The sequence below is a fragment of the Syngnathus scovelli genome, chromosome 3 (genome assembly GCF_024217435.2).
Source record: "Syngnathus scovelli strain Florida chromosome 3, RoL_Ssco_1.2, whole genome shotgun sequence".
Classification (NCBI taxonomy): Eukaryota; Metazoa; Chordata; class Actinopteri; order Syngnathiformes; family Syngnathidae; genus Syngnathus; species Syngnathus scovelli.
Window position 1 is genome coordinate 10,840,518 of NC_090849.1, and position 27,488 is coordinate 10,868,005.

Consider the following 27,488-nt stretch of genomic DNA (forward strand, 5'->3'; position numbering starts at 1 on the left):
ACCGATTAAATAAATATAAGTCACTACTTATTTCGGTATTTATAGTCAAAAGTAGTCATTCATGTGGTGGTTATCTCATCCCCCGCAAACTGTCAAATCTGTGGTGCTTGCTGCTTAGATGAGCTGGAAAGCATTCAGTCAAGTAATTTTTTCCAGTCACAGACCTACTGTTAGTGCAAGTCTGTGGTCTTATTATTTATATGTACATATGCGAATTCACTTAATTATATTCAAGTCAATATGCTATGCCTCTTTTCCCTTGTGAGGGACAGTCCAGGGTATTTCTCGCATTTTGCTCGTCAGCTTACATGTGATCCTGAACTTTACGAGGGATCAAAAAGGGGCTGTTGGCTTGCTTCCTTTGATTTTCTTCTCAACTATGGAGTTTCTTCACAACTGTTTGGTGTGTAGCTTTGCACTGCTATATTATATTGCACAAGATCAACTTCACCTCTCCTTTACTTGTCATCCCACAAATGGCTTTTCCATCTGTGCTTTTCCCTCGAAACAAGACACAGGAAAGGCCAACCTCCCAGGAGAGTGCGGGAGCAAAACAAGACACACATGTTTGTAATCTTTTTTTTTTTTTTTTGTGAAACTAAATGGCTCATACTTTAGGGGTGGGACATCACGTGAGCGCCTGATTTCCAGACTGGAAAGGAATAAAGACAAATTAAATGGAGTGGATGAGGGCAAGCATTTACTACATTGTCCAGGAGTAAAGCACTAACCTAAAGACGAAGTTGAAAATGGCTGGTAGTATCTTTTCATGTAAGTTTGTTTGTACTGTATGAAGACAATGTCCATTCATTTGCACTGTATTTCTCCATCATACGGCACACTTACTAGTTTAAGCCTTTAATTTTCTCAAAAACCGAAGATGCGCCTTTTAATAAGGTGCGCCTTTTCTGTGGACTGAATTCCGACCAGTAACCAGACAAGCTTTCGAATCACTTACGTTTCCTGGCAAATAAACTTTTATGAATGCATTTTTTGGTCTTATTTCCAAATTGCCCTCGTTTTTTTTCTCTAGCACATCACATTTTAATAAGAAGACTGTAATCATAATATGTTTAGTGATATTTATGAAGCTCTAAAAAATTAGAAATCTCAATGCATTCTGAATGAGGACCAATGTAAGGTTTGGCAGAGATGTTTACCTCTTTAAGAGATGCATTTTACCTGCCTGTTTTTTTTAAAAAATATCTTAGCTTAAATTTCAAGCAGCCATAGTGTCTTGGGTCATGAAAATGTCTACAACTGACTCTTGTATCATATTGTGTGTTTGGTAAACCCAGACAAAAGGCCACACTCACCATAGTACTTTTGTGTATGTTCTCAACTTGTGCACAGTGAACAAACATTTCTACGCATCCATTACTGAATGAGGACCAATGTGAGGTTTGGCATCATTGTTATCGATGCATTTTAGCTGCCTGTTTTTTTTTTTGTGTCATTTTAGCTTAAATTTTAAGCATCTATGGTGTCATGGGTCATGAAAATGTCTCCAAATGACTCTTGTAAATGACTCTTGTATCTTATTGTGTGTTTAGTAAACACAGACATCTAAGGTTCACATGCTATTTTTATTATACTTCATTTTGCACAGCTTTATTTTCTTTGCACTGTAGACTTTGTTGGACAAATGCAGTTAGGTTTGGCAGGAAATACTCCACCGGAGGTCAGATAGAGTGGTGATTTGTAGTTCTCAAATTTCTGGAATTGTCTTGGACTTGGAGGAAAAGCAGTGTTTAGAAAATGCTTTCTTCATTATTTGATTTACTGCATTATGTATGTGAGGTGAGGAATCATGAGCATATCTGCTGAGCCAACCCGTTGTATTTCCGTATTGCAGGCTGGGCTCAAGCTCAAGAATGTGGCTGCTTCGGGCTATGGGAGATAGCAAAATGATACATCCTCACAGAAGCAAACAGTAAAGGGGTCTGCAAGCTTGTTCTCTGGACCTTTTTATTCTTTGCCATATTTTATAAAAATCCCAGTAAAACATTCAAAGTCAAATGACCCAAAAGTCGTGCAATTTGCAACACATCAAATATTTTTGTTAGTAGTCAAAGTCAAAGTCTGCTTTATTGTCAATTTCTTCACATGCCAAGACACACAAAGAGATCGAAATTACGTTCCTACTATCCCACGGTGACAAGACATAGTACACAATATACAAACAAGTAAACAACACAAAAAATAAAAACAAGAAGGCACAAACAATGAATAAAAAAGAGTGATGAATAAATAATAAATAAACAACAATAAATAAGAGGAACAAAAATGGAGCAAATGTGCATACAGCAGACAGTCAGAATATAGCGCAAAAGTACAGGATGCTACGCAGAAGGGGGGAGAGAGTTCAGGATCCTAACAGCCTGGAGTATGAAGCTGTTGGTGAGTCTGGTGGTGCAGGAGCGCAGGCTCCTGTACCTCTTCCCAGAGGGCAGAAGAACAAACAAAGAGTGAGCGGGGTGACTCACATCACTCACAATCGTGGTCGCCTTGCGGGTGAGATGGGAGGTGTAAATGTCCTTAAGGGAGGGGAGTGAAGCACCAATAATCTTACCAGCCGTGTTCACTATGCGCTGCAGGGCCTTCATGTTGTATTCAGTGCAGCTACCACCCCAAACAGCGATACAACTGGAGAGGACACTCTCAATGGTGCCACGGTAGAATGTAGTCATGACCGTTGGAGGAGCACTTGCTCGCCTGAGTTTCCGCAGGAAGTACAGGCGGCGCTGAGCTTTCTTCGCCAGTGATCCGGTGTTGGTGGACCGGGAGAGGTCCTCACTGATGTGCACCCCCAGGAATCTGGTGCTGCTCACTCTCTCCACCACTGCACCGTCGATGGTCAGCGGCAGGTGTTGGGTGTGACCCTTCCGGAAGTCAACAACAACCTCCATGGTTTTGTTGACGTTCAGCAGGAGGTTGTTGTCCCTGCACCACGTGGCCAGAAGGTCAACCTCCGACCTGTACTGAGTCTCATCGCCCCCGGTGATGAGACCCACCAGAGTCGTGTTCTTCAGCTTTCTTATTTAGTGTTAATGTGAGCTACGTACATTTTTAAAGAGGAAGTCAACCCCAAATTTTCTTCACAATCTGTTGTATGTGCCCCCACTAGTCTAAACATGGCATTCTGGTCAATATTGTGTTTGAGGAATATGAGTTAAATAGCAAAATTCACATATTTTTATCCATCGCATCACAGTTGCCAGGTCTCGGTTCAGAACCAATCACGGCTCAGCTTCAGAAAACTGGTGAGCGTGATTGGATGACCTGAGGCCTGGCAACTGTGATGCCATTTTTAGTCGACAGCAAGTGACAAAATTGTCACCTCCTGAGATAGATTAAAAACTTTGGATTGGAACTTTGATGGATTTGGCCCGAAACATTAATCAGAATATTGTGTTTTGACGTGTTGGGCTGCGCAAAACATATTTGTAAGCCCAATCATTTATTTGATCTAATTGTTAAAGTTACTGATGTTGTAGTGGTTTACTTACCTGTCTTTGTGCATGGGGAATTGCTGTCTGTCTTTAAGTGCCCTATGATTGACTGACAACCACTTTGTGGTGTAAAAGAAAATTGAAGGATGGATAGCATAATTGTTGAATTCAGCAGAACGACAAACATGGTTCAAAGCTTTTTCTTTTTGCTGTTTTGTTTTCCTTTAAAGCATGTCCTTTAGTTGTCCCTTCTGCCAGGAATGATGGAAGATGAACTGCAAAATCCACTGTAAAAATGTGTAGCCCTCTTGTAACTACTTATTAAGTGATGTTGTGTTTTCTGCTCACCGAGTCCATTGCTTTGTTTGGTTGTGTTAACAAGACACCCAGTCTCAGGCTTATACATAGTATGTCTAATTAAAAACAGGAAATTTAATTTTTCTTTCGTTTGGAAAGGCATCTTAATTACGGCTACTGTGAAGAATCTTAAATGTATGAGCTTTTAAAGATAAACACAATTGCAGGGCATCCAGTTATAGTGCCCCTTTAAGAACAGTAAAAATGTGTTTTACTTAAAAAATGTTTGATGACACTAAGCTGGTAGGTCATAGCCTACGACCAGGCGGCTAGGAAATGGGGTGTTTTATTGTGTATTATGTAACACAGCTAAATGATTACTTAGAACCTAGCTCAACGGACTCTGGATGACTCCCCAGCACACAGGAGCTGTAAATGTAATCTTAAAACAGGAAGGCAGATTTGCTAACCAATATTCCATTTCATTTCATACTCTCCGGTTGTACTATATTGTGGAACTAAGCATACATTTAATTTGTTGACCTTCCTTCTTTCATGAGGGTTTCATATTCCTTACAGAGCCTTGACATTCAAGTTGAGGATGTGCGCATTCGAGCCATTTTGTCATCATTACGCAAGCGGATCCCTGTGACAGAGGGCTACGTGGAGGTAAAGGATGGTGGGAAATGGAAGCAGATCTGTAACACGGACTGGAGCCACTTGGACAGCAGAGTTATCTGTGGCATGTTTGGCTTCCCTGGGGAGAGGAAATACAATGCCAGAGTCTACAAGTGAGTATTTGTGGTTAGGCTGGGGTTGCATTCTATCTAGTGCAGGTGTGAGAACATGATCACTCCTGGTCATTTCTATAAGAAATTAGAGTTTCGAAATGTTATTTTGGAAGAATAATACGACCACCACCTGGACAAGTCAGAGAATGAAGGTAAAAATAATCAGCCAAAATAATGCGGTTGCACAAGTTTGCACACCCTCTCATAAGTGGGGACGTAACTTTATCATGAATTAGATCCGAACTCACGTTAAATGAGAGTCACCACACAACTTTTAAAATGCCTATGATTAACCCAAAATAAAGTTCGGCTGTACTTTTCTAAAAATTTATATTCTTTCGAACTTAACGTTCTATTTCTGGCGAAAGAAAGATAGTCCCAAAGCATGACGGTGACACCACTATGCTTCACTGCATTTTGTTCTTTTGCTGATGAGCATTATAGTGTTTGTGCCAAACATACCTTTTGGAATGATGGCAAAACTGGTTAGCACATTCAACTCACAGTTCAAATTGTGGAATCAAATTTTAATTTTGACCTTTTGTGAATATGCACGAGTGCCCTGTGCCCACGTGCGTTTTCTCCAGGTACACTTCCTACAGGAGGAAGTGGGGTGTTCTTCCTACACTCCCAAAACATGTATGGTAGGTTACTTGAAGACTAAATTGCCCATGTGAATGGTTATAGTTGGGTATTTGTGCCCTGCGATTGGCTGCAGACTACTTCAGGATGTACCTCGCCTCTCCTCTACAAATTAGCTTTGACAGGTTTGACATCTCCGAGGATAAACCTTTCGAGTTTTTTCGCCCGTCTCTCATGAACAGCAATTAAAGCCGTTAGACTAGTGTGCTATGCCTCACACCCACGGAGGGCAGCCATCTTAGGTTGCCACTGTTACTGACAACTTTGATTTTTTTTATTTTTTTATTTTAGCTGAAAACACTGTTATCGGAGCGAATCTCTGTGTGGAATAATGAGAACCTCTCAAAGAGCTAACTTCACTGTTTGCATCGTCTATGCAGAGTATATTATATCAGTATAATGAATTCTGACTGACAGAGATTAGGTTTATATTTTGCACACAAATGTGGTCCCGATTTTATATTTCATTGTTGATAGTTCCGAAAAGAAGATGCTTTGAGTGAATTTTGTGCCATCAGTTACATTATGTAAAATGATTGTCAGTTACTGATTTCTGATGTCCAAGGTGTATGAGCCACTGCAACACAGGTTAATCATAGTCTTCTATAAACTAGTGCTAATGCATTCAACACCACATTTAGTGGGCGCAGAGTCTGGATTTTTCCTTTACTGCAGCAGAGCATGGCGACTGCTTAACTTTCCATCGACGTGTCATCCTGCTCCCGCTATGACTCCGTGTGCTATGACTCCGTGTGAAACGTGTGGTGTGTGGGGCCAATCTGGCTGCTCTCTAGTAATCATATACTTGACTCCGCTCTGATACATCTGCACAGTCTCTAATATGATTTTATCAAGAGTTGTTTTAGGGGCATTTGTCACGGTCGGGTGTAGCATGGAGCAGGACGACCAAGTGCAGCTTGGACCAGGGTTTATTGAAGCAACTCAAAATACAGACTCAGTAAACTGACATGACTTAAACAATAACTTGACTGACTGACCGGGACGTGGAACAAGAAGACAGCAGGACATGACGGCATCAAGACAGGACGACAACACCGAACGACAGCAACCAAAACCAAAACCAACCAATACCAAAACCAATGATCCGACAGGGAGAGAGGGGCAGACAGGACTTTTATACAAGACAGGTAACGAGAGGCAGGTGGGAACAATCACACTGATCATGGGCACACAGGAGGGGAGGGGCGAGCACACAGACAGAAACCAAGACAACGGACACATAGTGGAGCAGTTGGGGGCGAGACGTGACAGCATTAGTTTTAAAGCTTACATATCATGTTTATAAATTCTTCTGTTTGACGTTTTACTCATTCAGTTGTGGTCTATATAAAATGGAACAACGATGCTTTTGTCTAAATTCCTCGATTTGATAGCATCACAGGTCCCTCTTTTAGACTTGCTCTGGTGCGGCTCAGAGAAAGCTGTTTTGGTGCGGTCTCTTTAAATACAAATTAGATACTTCACACCCCACTCCCTTCAGGTCGCAAGATGTGCGGCACCCTTTCTGGTCAGAAATATTTGTAGTTTTTTAGCCGAGGTAGAGTTTACTTGCGCTGCAAATGCTTTGATTGATTAAAAGACATAACGGCAGAAGACTTGTCCATACAACCATACATAACACGAAACAAAATAAATTCCCTAAATATTTATGAACACGTCTTGTAAACAAGTACTGCAGTCAAGTTAACGAGTAAGCTAATGCTAGCATTAGCAAGAAGCTAACAAATGCATTTAACGCAGAGTAATAAAGATGGCGGATTTGCGAAATCGTTTGCCCACACCCATTACCTTGTTTGGTAGTCCCGCCCCAAAGGATATGACATAATACATCAAATATGTAAAAGAAAATGGAGAAAACTGAACGGCGTAAAGAATAGACCCCAAACTGATCATAAAAGTAACTCTGCAACACCTGGAGGGATAGATTACACTTTTCTACAGTCTTGAAGACTCCAAAGTGGACAATAAAATGAATATTGAAGCAAAAGAAGTGGATTTTCCATCATATGTAAAAACAATTGTTTAATTGTACATACTACTGATGGAGACATGGAAAATATCCAAGAACTGTATTTAAGAAATTAATATGAAAACTTATGCAAGAAAAACAATCAAGACATTAGCTATGGCATCAATGCACTTATCAGTGCAATCATGAAACTGTATTCAATGTATTATTACAAATAACATTAATAAATTAAACTGGGTTTAGTTTTCATTTGTGAAAAAAAAAACTCCTGTGATAATCTTTTGCATTCTCATGATTGCTGTAGAAACTCACAGTGCAGAGTAAATTCCAATACAGATCAATGGCTTCATTCCATGCTAGCAAAATAAGAGTTGTATCAGTAAAGGTTTCCTTCTGTTAGTGTTCTAACAGATTGGCTCTAATTGCCCAGCTGCCTCCAACAAAATTAATAATGAGTCTTATCGAGTCCCCGATGAAAAATAAATGTTGCCTCCCCCATCTGTTTTTTTTACACATATCTTAGACCTAGGACAGTTGTTTAAGATGTGGCGTTGCACTTAATGAGCGTAATAAATAATGCGTGATTCCTCAAGATGAGACATTAGCAACCCAGCAGGTCCCCTCGTTGTTAGAATAACAGGTTTTGCCACGTTTCTTCATTCTAAATGATTTCCATTTGTCATCTTTACAAAAATATAAAAGAGAGTGTAAATTCCATTTCACCCTGAGGGATTAAGATTAGTACAATGAATCTGAAATACGTACATGTAGCGCTGAAGCAAATCTAATAAAGTCTTCATTAATGGGTCACTTTCTTTTCATAACTGGTTACCTCCTGTGCATCACGATGAAAATCTTTTCACGTATTCTATATCCAAATTTTAAACTTGCGAGCTGTCACAAAAATATCAGTGCAAACACGCAATGGAAAAATGAAAAAATAAATGTAGATATAGCAGTGATCATAATTGATTAACAATATTTAATGTCTGAGTTTTAATGGGCTTGCCAATATTGGCTCTTTAACTCCTTAAGGTACATACTTGCATACATAAACCATTCTAAGCAGTTTAATATTGTAACTGATTCTTACTCCTTGTTCTGTGCAGGATGTTTGCTCGCAGGAGGAAGCCCTCATATTGGGAGTACGCCGTCAATTGCACCGGCAACGAGGCCCATTTGTCTAGCTGTAAACTGGGGAAGGATAAATCCGTGGAATCTAATGGAACCTGTGCTGAAGGGTTGCCTGTGGTGGTGAGCTGTGTCCCTGGAAGAGCCTTTGCTCCTTCATCTGCGACTGGATTTAAGAAGGCCTTCAGACAAGAGGTACAGTCTCACTTAACCTCTGCTCACGCTAGAAAAGCACTTTGGTTGGTGTCAATTGAAGAGTAAATTAAAGCACTTGTCGCTATAGGCGCACAAGGAGTCTGTGCCCGACCACCAAGAGGCTTGTGCCCCTCACTTGAGGCACGGATCTCTAAAATTGAACTTTTTAATTTATTTAATGTATTTCGTATCATGAAAGTAGCTGCTTTGAGCAAGTAAAAATTACATTTTAAATTTCTTTTCAGTTTCTTTTCTGTGCCTCATGGACTAGTGTGAGCACAAGCATCTCGATGGGCACAGACCCTCATTGCCTGCCCAGTGTGTGGTAAAAAAACTTTACTTTCATGTAGTTAGAACCAAAAACATTCACATGAGGTAGAAAGATATAAACAACGTGAGAAATGGTTTCAGTTTTTGTGACTTTCGGTTTGTGAACCTGTGGGGCATCCACTCCAAGTCCACCTGTTATATGGAAAGACCATATTAAAAAAACATTTAAAAATAGGTTTTAACCCTTGCAGTCCTTAAAAGACACGCCAAATAAACCAATACAAATCTAAACTTATTAAAACACACACTTCAATGTATTCCATATTTTTCAATCTCTCTTGCTGTTCTGAGGGAGACCGTTGTATAACACCATTCTCCAAAGAAGAGGAAAAGAATGATGCTTCAAGCTATTTGTCGCGCCCAATTTAAGTTTACTGTGGAATCCACAGATACAAAAAAACAGAAGTAAAAACCAAAATGTTCAACCAAACCATATCATTTTATCTAATGAATGTTGAATAGCTTGTTATGTACACATAATGCAAAACGCTTTACATTGGCTAAAAAAAGTGTTCATGGATGTTATCGTACTTCAAATTCATAGTTTGGGACCTTCTCTGCCTCTTCTTTATGTGCTGCATATCTTCTAGCAGACCTTAGTGCCTGGCATGTTGTGGCGCAATGTAGTAATACATGGAAGGTGGGCAACTCGAAAATCAGACTTGCCTCTACAATGTAAAAAATCAATTTACAACCAACAATGATAAAATAGGGATATCTCATTAGTTGATGATGTTTGCAATTATTATACTCTATATTATTTTAGGGCGAGAGGGTGGTTCTCTGGTTAGCACGTCTGCCTCGCAGTTCAGAGGTTGTGCATTCGATTCCCCCTCCAGCCGTCCCTGCGTAGAGTTTGCATGTTCTCCCCGTGCCTGCATGGGTTTTCCCCGGGAACTTCGGTTTCCTCCCACATCCCCTAAAGAAACCATGTTTGTTAGGCCGATTGAGCACTCCAAATTGTGCCAAACACTGCAATATGTGGTGTAAATTGTATAAACCGTGCTACACTTGTTACTTGTGTTTCCACTAAGTTTTCCTAAACAGTTGCTGGGAGATCTGTATCACTGCCTGCTTTCGTCTACAAACTCTGAAGTTGGTTTTAAGAACGTTTTTCCTTTTCAGCAACCATTGGTCCGTCTGCGCGGTGGGGCCATAGTAGGCGAGGGCCGTGTAGAAGTCTTGAAAAATGGAGAGTGGGGCACCATATGTGATGACAAGTGGAATCTGGTGTCTGCCACGGTGGTGTGTCGAGAGCTGGGCTTCGGTACAGCCAAAGAGGCGCTGTCCGGTGGTCGCCTCGGACAAGGTGAGTTACGCATCCAAAGAATAAATACTTCTAAGAGTCAAAAATGTGCTTTACAAGCATTACAAGTGTTCTGGGATTAGTAATATCACAATTGTCTTCAATAACCAAGTCTGTATGTAAAAACTCACAAAGATGTTTTCCCTGGGTGTTGGAGTCACTGTAGGGCTTTTGCCACATATATTTAGAAAACATATACTAATACACAACGCACAGAGTCATCAGCACTATAAAATTTGCAATCATGCATCATATTTACTTTTATATTTATTTTCAAGGCCAAAATAGGCCACATAAAATGAGACATTGTGTTTGAAGTTAATTCTAATGCAATGTATCATCTTTTTCTTTTTTGTGGGATGTTGGGGCGTATGTAGCATACATTACAGTGTATAATCAGTTACCTTACCACACCAACCAGCTGGTGGAAAAAAAACATATGCAGAAAAGACATTCGGTGAGCTAAGTGACCTCTTCTGTAATCATGGCCTGCACTGGAAGGACTTCCTTTTCAGACTTCCAGACAGCACACAATGTTTATACCGCTGGCTGCATGAAGTGTTTTTACAGTGTCTTCTCAGCACGTTTTTACAACAAGAGTGAGTTGCCTCATGGAAAAACTGAAATGTGCTGCTTACTTACCCATTGAAAATCACACATTCAGCAGATGTTTTATACACTCTGTTTTCCTGTCATCATAAAATACAATGGAAAGGTTATTTAAAAACTAAAACAAAGTAAGAGTATTGAATTGAGCTGGATTGAATTGAGCTGGCTGCTGCCCTTTGTGCAGTACATAATAAAATAATAACATTCTTGTAGATGCAAAATTTAATACGAGTTTTTGAAGGTACAAACCGCCGTTCAACTATTTTTATTTTTGCTTTGGCTTGTGAGCAAAAATAATTGTCAGGAGCGCTTTGTGGTGCCAATAAACTAAATTTTCTTGACAACAGTCAGCACTTGGGCAGATAGTGAACAACAGTTCATAGAAAAGGTTTCAAGCTGTTTATTACCACTCCCAGTCAAAGTTTACTGTCAAACTAAACTAAACAAAGAAAATTGTACATTGTGTGTTTAAATCAGCCACATGGCTTAGCCTTAAGTATGTCCATTTAGCTTTATACTAACAAACATTGCAAAACACGATAAACTGGCTAATGAGTAGTATCAGTTTATAACCTTTTAAACAGGACATTTTTAAACAGAAATGGTGCCAAAACATGTATAGATAAGCAATATAACAATTTTATTAATTTCATTGGTTTGAGATATGAGTGTTTTGAGTTCTGAACATCATCAGAACAAATTGAAAGCAGTTTGGAGAATGAATATGACTTTTGTATTCTACCTTAGATGTTACATTGAGGCTACAGTGAGTAGAAAGGCCGACTACTTTAGAAAAATAACATACATTTCAGATTTTGGAGATGCCTGAATGGTGGTTCACTGGTTAGCACGTCCGCCTCACAGTTCAGAGGGTTTGGGTTCAATTCCACCTCCGGTCCTCCCTTCGTGGAGTTTGCACGTTCTCCCCGTGCCTGCGTGGGTTTTCTCCGGGCACTCTGGTTTCCTCCAACATCCCAAAAACATGCATGGTAGGCTGATTGAGCATTCCAAATTGCCCCTCGGTATGAGTGCGAGTGCGGATAGTTGTTTGTCTGTGTGTCCTGCGACTGGCTGACAACCGGTTCAGGGTATCCCCCGCCTACTGCCCGATGACTGCCGGGATAGGCTCCAGCACGTGGGGACAAGCGGTACAGAAAATGGATTATTATGAATACCACATAAGAATAGTGATATATTATTTTCCCTCAGCATACTTCATTTCTGGTTACAATTTTCACCTGCGTTTCCTTTCTGTAAATATATATGGTTACTGTCTACAGAAAGTGTCCTTTTCAAGAAGTGTTTTTCTTTTTGTTCACAAGGCATGGGCCCAGTCCATATGAATGAAGTGCAGTGTTCTGGATTTGAGAAGTCCATCACCGAGTGTTCCTTCAACAAGGAGTCTCTGGGCTGCAGCCACGAGGAGGATGCAGCTGTTAGATGTAATGTCCCTGCTATGGGCTTCCAGGAGAGGGTGAGCTACAGATTTATTTGATTCCCCTTTAGTTTTCTATTAACTTGTTTCTCAAAAGGTTTACACAACACATAGTTGGGAATTAATTATTTATCCACTTGATTCCCAAGCCCTAGGAGCCTTTGCATGAATTATAGATGTGACTTCCGGTATGAACTGGAACCAGTGTTTTGATTACATGAGAACTGTTTACATGAATCTGCTATGTATGACAGTTACAGATGTAAACAACGTGCAGAACACTAGATATCACAGTGTAAAAGAGAGAAAAAAAAATCAATCCCGCTTCTTATCTATGACATCAAAAAGTGGCCAGCGATATTGTGTAGTGGAATGTTTAGCTACTTTCAGATGATGAGATTAGCAATTTCAGAACTTCATAAAATTAATGAAAAGATTCGGTTTCTGAGTCCGGTTCCTCGATTCAATTCCAGTTCCTATTCTTAACCAAAAAAGAAGAAAAAAAGTTATTTTGGACAAATTAACTTCTCTGTTCTTAAATTGCTTGAACTCTTGACCGTTTGTTAACTTCACTACAGGATACTCAAAGTTAAACATTTTAGAGCTTGAACGCTTAAGAAATGTTGATCAAAGTTTATCAAACATGTATAATTGCTGTCAAAAGAGGGTAATCGTTTGTATCATTTGTTCCGGTCAACCACTACAGGATCTCTTTGCGGAAATACTGGTTGGTCATCTGACATTTATTGGGTCACGAGCATGAATTATAGATTTATTATGAGTTCACCTATTTTGTATACACTTATTTTAGATGTAAAAGTATAAATTGGTACACACGAAGTGAAATGTTTAATACACCAGCACTTCATGGACATTTTGAAATGACTCTTATAATCTAGTGTTACGGATGAATATTTATCCATTTTGTACCTTGTTATATCATTAAAAATTCCAATTCCAGTCATTAACATAATCTGTGTCATCATATAGATGAATATAATTATTTATAAACCGTATAAACTAAAGGTAATTTGAGTGCCTTTATTACGGAAGTGTGTATCAAACTGGTAGCCCTTCAAAGTAATTGTCTTTTTTAAAAAGCTTCATGACCACTACTTTAGTTTGTATATAATTTTATCATTTAGGAAACTCCTTCCTTTCTGTCTTTTGTACTAATTATGCTAAAAATCAGACCTGATTTATGAATATGAACCTTAAACAATGTGCCTCTCCTCTCGTCCATACCTGTAGCTGCGTTTGAGTGGAGGTCGAAATCCCTTTGAGGGTCGTGTGGAGGTGCTGGTGGAGAAGAACGGCTCTCTGGTGTGGGGCACCGTATGCAGTGAGGGCTGGGGAATCATGGAGGCCATGGTTGTCTGCAGACAGCTGGGTTTGGGCTTTGCCAGCAATTATTTCCAGGTATGAGCAAACCAGATGGAGTATGAGGTTGTACCCAATAAAAGGTAGCCAATAATCTCAGCTAAAATAGTGCTAAACACAAAAATAATTTGGACTCTCGAGATAATTTCCACGGTTCTTTTAAATGTGAAGAGGGCCACAATAGCTACAACTAAATACATTATATATAATGTGAACAACTGTTTACGAAGTTTGTCAAATTGTAATAGCAAAAAACAAAACAAAAAAGAATAGGAATTAGATTAGGTTGGTGAGTTTTTTGTTTAGAAATTGTTTCAAATATTATTTTCAATCAATGTAATAGTAGTAGTAGGAGAATGAAGAGCCTTCTAAGGCACGTGTCACAGTCTAAGATGCAAAAAGAACTCTGCCAATGACCTAGATTGAGGTAAATATACACACATTTCTAATATGCATATGTAAAACGCATATGCAATACTTAAAATTTGAATAAGTTATAATTCATAGTTATTTTAGATGTTTAAGTTAGTTAAATGTAGCGACATTTATACTATTGAATGTCTTTTGAGAACAATCACGTTACAAGTTTTACTTTCATAACAACATGGTTTAACATTTTATTGTAAGTTTGAGGGGCGGCTCGGTGGCACACTGGGTAGCACGTCCGCCTCACAGTTAGGAGGGTGCGGGTTCGATTCCAGCCCTCCCTGTGTGGAGTTTGCATGTTCTCCCCCGGCCCACGCCGGGCACTCCGGTTTCCTCCCACATTCCAAAAACATGCTTGGTAGGCCGATTGAAGACTCCAAATTGTGAGTGCGATTGGTTGTCTGTCTCTGTGTGCCCTGCGATTGGCTGGCAACCAATTCAGGGTGTCCCCCGCCTACTGCCCGATGACGGCTGGGATAGGCTCCAGCACGCCCGCGACCCCCGTGGGGACTAAGCGGTTCAGAAAATGGATGGATGGATGGATGTAAGTTTGAGCTCACCACTGCAAAATGTCCATCGTCATCATCACATCATCATCACATCAATATCCAGTTATAAAGAACAGTAGACAAGTTAAATTAAATTAAATGAATACATAGTCAATTTAAATTGTCCAACAGTTATGATGCCACACTGTTTTCCCAAGACAAGAGCAACAAAAATATGATTATTACAATTTTTGTTTTATTTTTTTAGTTGAAAGATTCCAAAACCATGCAATTTGCTTAAGACTAGAGGATGATGAGATCAAGTGCCCTTCTATTTTAATAGGAAAAAATACTCAGAGAAGCTCCAGTTTGTTTGCAACGAGTTGGAGAGAGCTGAGTTATACAAGGGGAACCTTGTGGTACTTATGATGATGATTATTAATATGAGAGCGTGACATTGCATTGGACATAGTTGGAAGTTTTGCAATGATGGCAGGAGGCTGCCAGGAATCTGAGCCCCTTATGTTAGAAAATAAAACAGAATATATTTTTGACAATAATGTAGTGGTTTTGTTCTACAGGCTTCAGGTAAAGCTGAAGAAATACCAGAGTGCACTCCAGTGGTCAGAATTGGAAATTACACTCCAATGGAAAAACAACTTTAGCAAATTATTACATTGGTTTACTAATTTTCATCCATTTTCTATTGCTTGTTTTGTTCAGGGTCATGGGTAAGCTGATGCTTATCCCAGCTGATTGTGGGTGAGAGGCAGTGTATACCCTGCATTGGCGGTTTGTGTGCTCAATCATGGGGCACATAGAGACAAACAGCCATTCACCCACGTTTACACATTCTGGTAATTTAGTAATTTTGTAATCGATGAATCTCTAAATTTTTCGAATTTAAGGGGAACATGCATAGTCCATACAGAAAGATGCAACCTTGGGTTTGAACATTTTGGCTGTGAGGTGTATTTGGCATATAGTCTTCACCGTACTGACTTTACCTTTTTTTTCAGATAGATTGAAGTGATTTAATAATTACAGGTTATTTCCATCCATTACACTTATGTCAAGTCGAACGTTCATGTTATTATGATTGTCATTATTATTATTATTAATTATGTCAAGCTTTTTTGTCTGGATTGTCCCCTTCAAACCTTGGTGCCTGTTTTCTTCTCAACAGGAGACATGGTACTGGCAAGGTGAGGTGAGTGCAGACAGTGTGGCGATGAGTGGCGTTCGCTGCTCTGGTACTGAGATGTCTCTGTCCCACTGCCTGCACCATGGAGCACACCTCAGCTGCTCCAAAGGAGGCGGCCGCAATGCAGCCGGAGTCTCGTGCTCTGAGAGTAAGGTGGCCCCTCGTAGTTTTTTTAATGTTTGATTTGAGATCCACAATTCACAGTTTTACCTATTTGCATTCTTTTTTTGCATGTGTGCGTGTGTGTGTGTGTGGAGGGGGGGGGGGGGGGGGGGGGTCATAATGGCTAAATAGAGGCGTGAATCCGTCAGAAAAAGTCACCCTCTACTTTATGAAAAATTCACTAGCCTGCTAGGAAAGTATCACTTGTGAAAAGTAAGGGAACACTATCAGCCCACATTCAAATGTTTTCCTTATTATCAACCAAAATAACATTATCCTACGTTTGATTTGATAGAATTTTACATTTTAATGACAGGAGTGTGTTGAAAAATAATTTCCGGTTGACACGACCGCAAACACTACTCAAATGCAATGCCACATGATTTGCACAGACTTGACTTCAAATCAAATAATTTTTGTGCTGTGATGCTCCAGTCCCATTGTTGGAATTAGAGTGCTTTACAAAGTTTTCAACCTCTTTTCACCTTGCTGCTGATGCAGCGTCTGGCTCTGATTGAGACTTTGCATCCACTGGAATCGTCTTGACTTGGCACGTGTTCCATTGTGTAACTGTGTCTGTGCACCATTCCTTCGCCTCATCCTTCATTCTCGTCCCACAGCGGCCCCTGACCTGGTGCTGAACCCTCAGGCGGTGGAGCAGACCACCTACATGGAGGACAGGCCTATGTTCATGCTGCAATGTGCTTTTGAGGAGGAGTGCCTGGCCTCCTCCGCCAAAGAGACGCCTGCCAACTCCTACCGCCGGCTGCTGCGCTTCTCCTCGCAGATCCACAACAACGGTCACTCCGACTTCCGTCCCAAAGCTGACCGACAGTCTTGGGTGTGGCATGACTGTCATGGGTCAGTTCCTAATTACAGATGTCGCTGTTTGCTCGATGAAACGCATACTATTTTAACTGTTTATGGCATGAATGAAAAATACATTAAAACTTACTCCATCTTCGCCACGCATTCGCATGCCCCTGGATTGACCTGAAAGCAGGAGCTTCTTAAGTATGCAAAAACAATTTTGATTTTTTTTCTTGACACCTCCACTTCAGGGTTTGCAACTTTTGTTAACATCTTTTGCTTTGTTGCAGGATATGTATTTGTACTCAGAGTGCTGTGTTGGAGCTTTGTTGTTTAAACTCTGTGTATGTGTCGTTAGCCATTATCACAGCATGGAGGTGTTTACCCTCTACGACCTGTTTAGTCTGAATGGAACCAAAGTAGCAGAAGGACACAAAGCCAGTTTTTGTCTGGAAGACTCAGAGTGTGATGAAGGTAGGAATCTCATCTCAATTGTTTTCTTACTTCAGAGATACACTTTTGTGGCAGCGTTTTGAAAAGGTATTCATGCCACGCAGTCACAAATAAACAGGAATAGATGAAGACGTATCAACTGTTGTGATATGACAAAATGATGAGTTGATGTCAAACTTTAGTATTATCCTGCATAGCTTACTTACAGGTAATGTTGGTTAGCTTTGTATATTGTATGTTAGCTTAGTTTTGAAGACTCCAAAATGCCCATAGGTTTGAAATTTGATCTCTTCCCCAAAGTCAGCTGGGAAAAGTGGATGGGTGGCTGTAGGTTCTGCTCTCAAGTGGCTAAAAATGCTATATGTCTGCAAAAACATTTAGAGAAAACATTTAGAGAAAGTGTAAAAAAAAAAAAAAGTTAAAATGTCCAGTCAACCTTCACATAACTTCCAGACCAATAAACTTGGAATAAAAAAGAAGAAGAAAAGAAAAAAGAAGAAAATACTTTTTTTTTTCCTGTCTTCTTGCAGGCATTGAAAAGCAATATCAATGTGCCAATTTTGGAGAGCAGGGCATCACCGTGGGCTGCTGGGACACATATAGGCATGACATCGATTGCCAGTGGATTGACATCACTGACCTAAAGCCCGGAAATTACATGTTCCAGGTAAATTTGCTGCCCACAATTATCTCTTCTTTTATTTTTGTGTCCTTCAAAATCCTTCATATATCCTTTTTACAGATAATAATCAACCCAAATTATGAAGTGCCAGAGTCTGATTATTCCAACAACATCTTGAAATGTAGCTGTCGATATGATGGCCATCGTGTGTGGATGTACAGCTGTCACAATGGTAAGTCTTAGAGATAGTAAATTGTTATCTCTTTTCCCAATGTAAGCTTCACGTGAATCCATGTTTAAAAGGATAACATGTCTCCCAAACCCTCACTCAGATATAATGACCATCACTTCAAATGTTTTGATTGTGGGAGACACAGTTACATCCATTTCTATATTTAGCCTCAGCACTCAGTTGCAGGCAAACCTTATTAAATGAGAAAAATGTAAAGATATTTTTTGTCCATGCCTTATCCCTTCACAAAATTTGTTTATGTGTTTTGGGATTATTCCAGTCATAACAAAGCAAAATTATAGTGTCTTCTTCACTGCCTTTAACTCCTAACAGAGAAGTCGTAATTTCGTGTCGTATGTTATTTATTGTGGCAGGAATTCTCATTGGCTTACTGATGTAAAATCATTTTAATATTTGGCTTAGCTTTTAACTTCTGGAATGGGGCACTCCCGATATATATGCTGCATCTCATGAGGTGGAAATCTCATGATTCTATGTGAGTGTATGTAATTTTCAAATGCATGCCGTAATGATTACTTATCTACTGTGTAAAATGAGAAAAAATAGGCGTAAAATAAAAAAATAGTCCTGTGCCATAAAGGTTCAAACTGAGCAGTTTCACTCCTATAATACGAACTGTAATCTCTTCTCACAGACCTCACACTCCTGCACCTTCGCAACAAACCAAAATTTCAGAATATAATAAACCGATTAGCTCTGGAATAGATTCTTACTCATCCACAAAGTCATTTCAATTCATCCCGCAAATCTTGAAGCAGTAGGAAGGTAAACAAGCTTTTATAAAAAAACATCTCCATTCTAGTGACACACAATTATAGCAATGAAAAGGAGAGGAGCGGCAGAAGGTCATCCCGAAGGGCATTTTAACTTCATGATCACGATTCAAGGCTGAACACTGACTGAAACCACCCAAACATGGCAGAAAGTCACTGTTTGTGTGGCACCTTTGCATGTGTGCGTGTTTGTGCGAGCATGTGTGTGTGTGCGTGTGTGTGTGGAAGAAAAAGAATCAGATGAGTATAAACACAATTTCCATCAGGATTTACAGCAGTGTAGTTGTTCAATTCTTACCCAGTGGCAGTGCACTTGTAAGTCTGAATAGTCTCGGTGATTGAAAATGTCCAGGGTGCAGTATGTTTTTTGTCAAATGAGATAAGCTTCACCTCGCCACAGCCCTGAATGGGATAAACATTAGAGAAAATAGATGGATTATAATTTATTTTAGCTAATAAATGTATAAATGATATATTCATATAGTCCTTTCTAGAATGGCCTTCAGTGGAAAGCAGACGGCCACCATGGCTCAACAATCGCAATTGGATTGGCACGAAATTGCACCTCACTTTCACCTCTAACATAATGTGTACAAATTTTCTCATTCCATTTGATCAAGTATTTGCTGAGAAATGAAGGTGCAATGTTCAAGATTGCGTCCCTAACATTAAATAATTAAATTTGGTAATGTAGTAATAAAAACAGTATTCACGTTGAAGCCGTATTCTCACCTAAAATGAAGAAGTTTATATGGAAATTGTTATGGTACTATTTGCACTTTTTAACAACGACGAGCACCTTGTTAGCAGTCATATTTCTATGTATGCTTATATTTAGGTGAACCAATAAAATAAATGGTCAAATTAATGCAATTACAATTCAGCCCTTTATTTAGTATGTGAAATGTCAGGCCAAGATAGATTGTTGGTATGAGCTGTTACAGTACCTTAGGAAAGAAAAGTTGACGGTAAACGTTTCCTTGCTCCTTTGCTAGGTGGCTCATTAAGCACTGAGACCGAGCAGACGATCCCAGGGCTCCTCAACAATCAGGTCACCCACAGGTAAAAACCCACCAGCCATTCACCCTCCCACAGGGAGAACCTCTGAAGCCCGCAGCCACTACACGTCTCCATCTGTGGTGCATACCTCCTGCCAGCCTCGGCCTTCATCTTACACTCCACCCCCCAAAAAAAGAACAGCTCTATTTTCACCATCCTCCCTGCAAGAGAGCTGTTGATGGAATACAATTTGATAAAGTGTCATAGGAACGTCTTTGTGAATGTGCAGCACTGGAGAAAAAGAAGCTCCTGCAAGGTTCTCGTTTTAAAGCTTTCCTGCTTCATTTAATGCCGGGGGTGACTGCAAGGGACGCTTGGCATTCAGGCCTTTCACAACTTTTTAAAAGGTTTCCCATCCACTGCAGCACCTCTATCTTATACAACAATGATGATGGGGATGTATGTTTATTCACCTAGAAGACAATTTAAGAGATCACTGATGTTTGCTTAAAATATCCCAAAAGTGTTGGATAAAATCGGTGTCAGAGCTTTGACGTTTCTCCACTCTACAGCTATCCAACGATATACAGTAGCTTTACAGACCTTGCTTTGTGTGTTGGAGCGCAGTCATGCTTGCAAAAAAAAAAAAGGACCTTGTCAAACTTTGCAACAAAATTGCAATCAAATAAACCCAAGGCTAAACCCAAATGGTAGAGAGTAATTTCAGTCAGGTATGAAAAGAGCTCCATCCACAATGGATTATGATTCCTCCTTGTTGCCAAAAGCAGCAAGAAGCATTTGTGGTTCTTTTTATTTCATTTTAATTTGTATTAAAACTATGCTTTACAATGTGAAGATGTTACAGAGCTGGAGTAGAACATCTGTGTGGACTCATAAATGTGGCGAATGATACCATGGACTCAAAGCGCTCCCTATTTAAACACTCAAATGTAGATGGGTGTGGTTTCTTCTTTAGTAACTTGCTGTCTTTTTAATCAGGTTTTGCTTATTGGCTTGTTTTAAAATGTGGTTGGTACAATGGTGTGTGAGAATTCCATGTTATTGTACATATTATTATGGTGCTATCAAACTGGCCCTCTGTTTTCTGAGGTTACAGTGTGTGTTTTACAAGCTACTTTATGTATACTAAAAGTATACTTGACCTAAGCATAATAAATTTGCGTTATTTGTTAAAATTCTAATAAAGATATTGAGCAAACTCAAAACAATGTTCTTGCTTTACTTTATGTTCCCTCCCAAAGCACATATTTGTTGGAGAAAATCTTTCAATGACAAGAATCATTGCTGTGTGAATTAACCATGTTAGCTCTTTTATTGTCATCATTATGTATATTCTATATATTACATAGTATTCTTCAATCATTATGTATATTCTATATATTATATAGTATTCTTCAAATTTGTCTGCCATTAGAGAAGATCAGTTCAAAACATGATCAAATAAGCACTGCAAGTAAGATTCAAGAATATTGTTCCATCCATCCATCCATCCATCCATCCATCCATCCATCCATCCATCCATCCATCCATCCATCCATCCATCCATCCATCCATCCATCCATCCATCCATCCATCCATCCATCCATCCATCCATCCATCCATCCATCCATCCATCCATCCATCCATCCATCCATCCAACAAATAAAAGAGGTGAAAGAACACGTCCCTGCGTTAAAGTAAAACGGTGCACGTCTGACCTCCTGTGGCGTTGGACGAGTACTGCATACCTCCGGACACAAGCGCTCAAAGGAAACGGTTATTAACGTTAAAATGTGTGTGTAAAGGAGTTCATTATAATCATACAATTTCACCAAATTTAAATCTGAACACTAACATTATTGTTAGTTGAATATCTGATCATAAAAATAAAGCAATTTATACACAAACAATTTAGGCTAATATTTTATTATTGGTATAATACCTCCATGAACCAATTATTTAATCGAATAAATGAATATAAATGAAAATAATACCTTTTAACTAACCAATTCTAAATGACAGGACTCTTGAGGTGAGATCAATATACGGCCATATACATACTTTCGAACATTGCTTGAATTTCCCTGAAGGAGTAATCCCAAGGGATTAATAAAGTTGAGTCTAAGTCTAAATCTAGTTCAATACAACAATGCAAAACGTTCGAGTTTAAATATTACTGCCAATACACATATATTCATTTATCACCAGAACCGCTTAAATTCTATACAGAACTTTCAAATGTTTCTAAAGCAGGGGTCACCAATCATAAATTAAATTAATTAATCATGTAGTGCGTCTCGGTGTGACACTGGTTAGCACGCCCGTCTCACAGTCAGGGGAGTGTAGGTTCGATTCCACCTCCGACACTTCCTCTGTGGGTTTTGCATATTCTCCTTGTGTCTGTGTGGGTTTTCTCTAGGCACTCCGGTTTCCTCCCACATCCCAAAAACATGCTTGGTAGGCCGATTGAGCACTCCAAATCGCCCCTAGGTGTGTGAGCGAGTGCAGATGGTTGTTTGTCTCTGTGTACCCTGGGATTGGCTGGCAACCAGTTCAGGGTGTCCCCCGCCTACTGCCCGATGACTGCTGGGATAGGTTCCAACACGCCCGCAACCCCCATGGGGACAAGCGGAATAGAAAATGGATGGATGGATATATATATATATATATATATATATATATATATATATATATATATATATATATATATATATATATATATATATATATATATATATATATATATATATATATATGCTGCTATATTGACTATAGTCTAAACCAGTGTTTCCCAACCAGTGTGCCGCGGCACACTGGTGTGCCGTGAGAGATCTTCAGCTGTGCCGTGGGAAATTGTACAACATTAAATACCGAGCGCATTGTAAACAGGATCGCCAAACCACAGGTCAGTTCGCGCAAGGCCTGGTAAGCCACTTGCTAATCGTGCATGCGTGAAAAATTGGAGAATCTTGAGATTTCATGTTGTGGCATCGGCACATACTCAGTTTATGTGTGTGTTGCTGTTAGTGTTGGCTCGTGAGTGAACGATTCGTTCAAACGAACGATTTTCTTTTTCAATGAACGAGTGTTTTTCAGTTCATATGACTTCAACCAGTAGGTGCCGGTAATGCGCATTGAAGCTGGTGCCACCTCGCCGTAAATCAAAAGGAAGAAGAAAATGACGTAACTTCTCGTTCACGAACGAGTCGTCAATTGCATTTCCCGTTCACCAACTGAACGGATCTGAGTAAACGAGTCAGTGAGTGAGTGATTTGCATTTCCAGTTCATCGCGAGAACGGATCAGTGAGGGAATGAATCCTGACTTTCCCGTTCGCGAACGAGTCAATGGGTGAACTGCCTTCCCGTGCATCAACGGATCAGTCAGTGAACGTGTTGCGTCTCCTGGCGTGAACTATGTAAGCCAGAATGTCGATTTACGATTTGCCAAGGAAATAAAGAACCACTCACTGAAACACCACTTCTTTTATGCACGTTTTCTCCAAGCTAAAGGCTATTGCTGGATTTTGTCCACAATTTAGGGAGCGCGTTATCTGCGCCTCACGGCAAAAGCCATTGCCAATCACCTGTTATCCAGTTTACTCACTGCGTGCTCTTTTGATTTCTTCAGATTTAGGAAAATGCTAAGACACTGAAGCAGAAATTAGACTTACACAGGTTGGTTGAGTTCAATCACAATTATTGTTCAAAAAGCTCTGTTTTCAGGAAAGTACAATACAACGCTGGGCCCTTCAAGAGCAGAAAGTCTCCATTCAAAAAGGCAATGTTCAAGGTTCTTTGATCAGCTTATATTAAGTTGCGCATTGTGGGCCGAGATTGATGGGTGATGAGTCTTTGGGGTGGGGCAAGTTCGCCATGGGAGTGGGTGCTGGTTATGGGCGATTCGGTGTGTGTGGGGGCTGTTGTCTTCCATCCCGTCTTTCGGCCTTGGCGATCATCTTTGGCCGAGTCCTTGGCTGGCTCCCTCTGGCACCAGCTGGTTTTATCTCCACGTGACCTTCCTGTGAACATTCTTCTCCAATCTTGGACATATACTGTTGTACCTCATTCTTTCTTTGTTAGGCAAAATATTTCCCTCTGTGCAGAGCGTTCAGTAGTAATCAAAAACTGGCGTCTAGCATTAGTCAAAACATAAGATACAATCAAGTAGTGAACGGTCAAGACGACTCTGGCCGTGTCCATGATTTAGAGAAAAAACATCAGGCATGCATTCCACAGTTCCTTAAGGGTCATTAAGCTATTTAGGCAATATATCAAAAGTCATTTGTTATTTCAAAGTGCTCAGAAATATATATCAGATCATAAAGTTATAAAAACCTTTCTCATCACCACTTATCAAAAATGTCTAGTTATATCTTCTTTATTGATTTGGTGTGTAGGTATAATTATATGCTTAAAATGTTTCTTTTATTTATTTAATATGTGAATATACTTGTCTGCTTATGTACTTTATTCAATGAAGTTTGAGCATATCTGTTTTTGTAGCTAGGCAGGACTTTTTGTATTTCGACCTCATTCCTTCACTATCTTTATTGCATGAAGGGATGCGCCGTTATGCAACAACGGGGAGATTATGCTTCACTTTGGGTAATCTTGATTTTAGAACACTTGTAGTAGTTTTTAAATAATGTGTATGCATATATATACGCCTAAATATTGTTATCCAATATATCCACTGCAATTTCACATTAGATTGCTGGTTTGAAATTTACTTTTAATATTATTATTTTCAAATAAACATTTATGTTAAAACTTGTCTGGTGTTTTATTCCTTGTTTTTGTATTCGCCAATTAAAACATACAAATCAGACATTTGGTTAACTGCTTTATATGACAATATGTGTAGGTACACCTCATGGACACTTCAATAGGTACACTACACGAGGTAAAAAAAAAAAAAAGAATAAATAAATACAGGGTTAATTGCACAATAAAGCATATTTATGTACATTCTCACACCTGGGATCGAACCAAGTTCTTACCTAGCAAGAACCCGTGTCATTGTCCAGACGGCTATTTTGATCTGGAAGCTAGTGGTCACCTGCCATAGAGAGTCAACATCACTTGTTTATCTGTGTAAGGCATTTTTGGCCATTGAAGAATATTTCTTGTGTCATAATATAGTAGGGTCGTTATCAAGCTGTAAAGTAAAGTACAACCTACAAATCAAGATAATCCACAGGTTACCGGGGGTGAACACCAGCTGCAATAAATGAAGCACAGAAATGTTTTTTTATTTTACATTTATTTAAGAAGTAACCTTACAACAATACTAACCATAAAGTTTAGATGTGAAAACAAGTACTGGACTAGCAATTTATAGCAATGACTTTAAATAATCTCTGCAAGTAATAACATAAACATCACTTAGTCACTGCAAAAATTTGGAAACCCACACTTGAAAATGGCGGTGTACCTAATGGTTAACGTGTGATTCCCTCGTTAAGTGCACCTGCGTGAAAGGTTTTAGCTCCTGTAGACCGTGAAAATGACCAAAAACTTTTCACGCAGGTGCACTTAACGAAGGACTGTTGGAAAACATGTTGGAACGTGGCCCTGAGGACTAAAACTTGACACCTGTGACCTTTGACCATGATATTTCTCTAATAAAGTGGCCTGTTATTAGGCACATCACTAGTACAAAACAGTGCAGACGACCACGAGCTTCCAGATCAAAATAGCCGACTGGATAATGACACGGGCTCTTGCTAGGTAAGAACTTTCGATTCGTTTAACGATTCATTTGAACGAATCTTTTGAATGAACTGATTCTAAAGATTCAGTTCACTTAAAATAATAGGAATGCACATCACTAGTTGCTGTGTGCTTTTTAACAGTGACACTATGACGGCTGTGGTGCGTTTCTGGTCCGATGGAAATCAGAATATGTAGTTCAACGGGAGAACCTGGATTGTTCATTTTTTACCAACGTAAAATACACAGTCAAGTCGAGAGACCTCGACTGTGATAGCCACTCAGCCGCTGTCAGAACAGCAGAGCGTCTTTAAAAGTGACTTTGTTCTTAATGTCGCAATATTTTATAGAGCTAGTCTAAAACAGTAAACAAAGCCATATTGATTCTTTTGGATTTTGATCACAATCACTTTCAATAGTTTATTACTTACACTGTCTAAAATCTTTTTTTCAAAAACTGTCACTTTCATTTACAAAAGAAACACAATTTAAAGAATATTTAGTATTTATTTTCATTCAATTATTCGACTCTCCATACTTATATAGGAATAGAACTTTACGTCTTTTGTTGTAATATAACTGATTTTAATATAAATGCTGGTGTAACACTTAACAGATTTTTGTTGGTGGTGTGCCTCGAGATTTTTCCCAATGAAAAGGTGTGCCGTGAATGAAAAAAGGTTGGGAAACACTGGTCTAAACGATACCTGTATTTAGTGGAATGTGCTGCATGCAAATACAAGGTAGTCATGGTAGTGATGACCAGACCAAGGTGTGTCCCACCTCTCTCCCTGAGAAAGACTGCAGGACTCAAAATGGGACAGTAGGTCAAAAAAGGAGACGTTTAACTACGCACGTCACTGTGGCAATATTTATTTTGGGCTTGATTTCAGTTAATGAAATCCCAAGCAAAGACTAAATTAGAGCGTCGATGTTTATAATTTAAATTGGCTAGTGGTTCTGCTCATTATGTTGGTGTCCAGTTAAAAGAACGAATTCTATAACTCAGTAATTGACTTTAAGTTAAACATTTTCTACAGTCTTCTTTTTCATTCTTCGAGGCCACCATATTTAGTGCATTTAGACTTCAAGGACTAAATGTGATGCGAGCCAAAACGACATAATTAAGATAATTTAGAGTTACAGAGTAACGTCTGATTTCAACCTGCATTCTGCACCACTGGACTAACTGGCAAACCAAAAAACAAAATTTACACGACATATTAAAAGAGCATCATTCTTTCTCTCCTTGGTTGTAAAACAATATGACAATGTTAATGTATATATTTCAGGTTGTGTGTTAGCAATCAGACCTGATGTCGCCATCTAGTAAGATAGGTTTGTTTTTAAGTGCCTCTCACATCTGGTTCAGTGCAGCCAGTGAGAGTTGTGACCGCGTGCTGTATTGTATATAGGATACAGTAAGTAAATATTTGGCACAAAATAGGCCCAGTTCCCGCCAGCTACTTTTTTTATGTCAAATCTCCATGTGGTGTAAATTAGGGGTCTTCCGGCCTCGAGTTTTCAGTTCATGTAGCAGGAGAGAGTGATCGTAAGTTTTTTCACTGCTAAATTATCATTGTAACTGGGAGGAAAGGCAGTGAAGATTTCTGTTCAGTGTTGCAATAATTGTGATGGTTTTTATCAGAATGTGGTTTTAGCGGTGGGGTGCGAAAAATTATTTTTCCCTTTTCAATTGGCATTAACAGTTGTTTTCAGAGTTTCTGTAAAACACCCTTTTTTTGGCAAAATGTAAGAAAAGCGACATCAAATTGTGTAGCACAATCAACAATGTAAAGTTCTGCCTTTTTTTTTCTGCTTTATTTTCACATCACTAACTGGAACCTTTGCAAGCTGACATTTGCAAAGAACTATTCACACTTACCATCATCATTTTCAGGAGACCATTAAAATCACTAACATCTGAAACCGTAGAGATGTTTTTCACTTGTTTGTGTGTAAGGCAAAAAATATTGGCCATTGAAGAATATTTCTAGTATCATAATATAGTAGGTTCTACCTTTTTT

General features: G+C 39.3%; 1 protein-coding gene across 1 annotated transcript in view; it reads left to right on the plus strand.

The window, feature by feature from the left end:
• Positions 1-20,977, plus strand: part of loxl2b (lysyl oxidase-like 2b) — a 41,158-nt gene extending 20,181 nt beyond the window's left edge. Inside the window, exons 4-14 of the mRNA XM_049764245.2 lie at positions 4,329-4,540; positions 8,282-8,498; positions 9,954-10,137; positions 12,066-12,217; positions 13,430-13,597; positions 15,659-15,824; positions 16,459-16,699; positions 17,007-17,122; positions 17,632-17,768; positions 17,844-17,955; positions 19,745-20,977. Of these exons, the coding sequence (XP_049620202.1) occupies positions 4,329-4,540; positions 8,282-8,498; positions 9,954-10,137; positions 12,066-12,217; positions 13,430-13,597; positions 15,659-15,824; positions 16,459-16,699; positions 17,007-17,122; positions 17,632-17,768; positions 17,844-17,955; positions 19,745-19,815 (1,776 nt within the window). The 3' untranslated portion in view covers positions 19,816-20,977. The remainder of the gene's footprint in view (positions 1-4,328; positions 4,541-8,281; positions 8,499-9,953; positions 10,138-12,065; positions 12,218-13,429; positions 13,598-15,658; positions 15,825-16,458; positions 16,700-17,006; positions 17,123-17,631; positions 17,769-17,843; positions 17,956-19,744) is intronic.
• Positions 20,978-27,488: the final 6,511 nt, after the last annotated feature.